At 53.5% G+C, this 1,690-nt stretch overlaps 1 protein-coding gene across 1 annotated transcript; it reads left to right on the top strand.

Moving 5' to 3' along the window:
• The first annotated feature begins 231 nt into the window (after window positions 1-231).
• LOC120022188 (cyclin-dependent kinase 5 activator 1-like) lies at window positions 232-1,218 on the top strand. The gene has a single exon (XM_038966070.1). It carries the CDS (start codon window positions 232-234, stop codon window positions 1,216-1,218), a length of 987 nt encoding a protein of 328 aa, XP_038821998.1.
• Window positions 1,219-1,690: the final 472 nt, after the last annotated feature.

Here is a 1,690-nt window from a genome sequence, read left to right as displayed (position 1 = left end):
GGTAGGCTATTTGCTTTTTTATTCACAACATCATAAATGTTTGCTGTTCTTGTGTTGCAGATAATGGCAATGCCATCATGGGCATATGAATAGTGTCAGCATCAACTGGAAAACGTTTTGTCTCTAAATTCAACTAAACTTAAAGAGTTAAACAGGAGAGAACTGTGCCTCCATCTCACCCCTGTCCAAATCTGACCTCACAAAGCCAGTATAATAGATCACTGAATCACCATGGGTGCAGTACTGTCACTGTCCCCTGCATCCAGGAAGAACAGCTACTACAACACGCGCCCCGGTTCGCTCAACCACTACCCGAACCTGAGCAGCCGATCGCTCAACACTCAGAAAGACCACACTGGCGGCCTGAAACGGGGCCAGTCAATCTTCCTCCCGGCGCTCACCTGGAAACGCCTGGTTGCCACCACCAAGAAACGAGGGGGTTCTAAGAAATGTTCTGGGGGTCCTGGGTTGCTCGGAGACCCCCTCAACAACAACAACGTTTACCAGAAGGACCCGGTGTTGCATCTCAACCAGGAGAATGTCAAGAAGTCTCTATCCTGTGCCAACCTGTCCAGCTACAACAGGCCAGCGGGACTAGGCCTGGGGATAGGCTTTGGCCAGGGACACTGCAGCTATGAGATGGGCATTAATCCCCAGCAGCTACCTTCTGTCAAAAAAGTGCCCCATCAAGGAACGGGCGCTTCGTCCCCCAAGCGCGTCATCATCCAGGCGTCCACTAGTGAACTTCTCCGCTGCCTGGGTGAGTTCCTGTGTGGCCGCTGCTATCGGCTGAAACACCTCTCCCCGGCGGACCCAGTGCAGTGGGTGCGGGCGGTGGACCGCTCTCTACTCCTCCAGGGCTGGCAGGATCAGGCCTTCGTGACGCCAGCCAACGTTGTGTTTGTCTACATGCTGTGTCGAAATGTGGTGGATGGGGACCTGGTGTCGTCGGAGCACGAGCTTCAGGCAACGCTGCTCACCTGCCTCTACCTGTCCTACTCCTACATGGGCAATGAGATCTCCTACCCACTGAAACCTTTCCTGGTGGAGGCTGGCAAAGAGGCGTTTTGGGACCGATGCCTTGCCATCATCGACGCCACTAGCACCAAGATGCTACGCATCAACGCCGATCCCCACTTCTTCACCCACGTGTTTGCCGAGCTTAAGAGTGAGGGGGGCTGCGGCCCACAGGACTACAGCCGAGTGCTGGACCGGTGAGAGGAGGTGTAGAGGGGTACAACCCCCCCCCAATCCCCATCCCCCCCTTCCCCTATCTGCCAAACATTTCCCCCTCCTGTCCCCTACATCCAAGCATGTAACACAGGGGGGAAGAAACCTACTGGCCTTTCATGACTGTGGTCTGTATGGTCACTGACACGGTTGGATCATTCCATCAGCTGCTTGTCATGCCCCCCCCCCCCCATTATCTTATGGCAGGGGATTTAAAATCTTACCTTATGGGGTCTGGAGCCTGCTGGTTTTCTGTTCTCCCTGATAATGAATTGTACCCACCTGGTGTCCCAGCTGTAAACCAGTCCCTAATTAGAGGGGGCTTCGAGGTCCAGAGTTGAGTTGCAAGGTGTTATGGTATATCACAAGTAGAGGTCGACCGATTATGATTTTTCAACGCCGATACCGATACCGATTATTGGAGGACCAAAAAAAAGCCGATACCGATTAATCGGACAAA

This window comes from Salvelinus namaycush, chromosome 27 (assembly GCF_016432855.1).
Source record: "Salvelinus namaycush isolate Seneca chromosome 27, SaNama_1.0, whole genome shotgun sequence".
Lineage (NCBI taxonomy): Eukaryota > Metazoa > Chordata > Actinopteri > Salmoniformes > Salmonidae > Salvelinus > Salvelinus namaycush.
The sequence above is the reverse complement of the archived record's forward strand: the minus strand, read 5'-3'. Positions and strand labels throughout refer to the sequence as shown.

Coding starts and splice junctions, on each gene's coding strand:
- LOC120022188 (XM_038966070.1), top strand. CDS start 232: ATGGGTGCAGTACTGTCACTGTCCCCTGCATCCAGGAAGAACAGCTAC.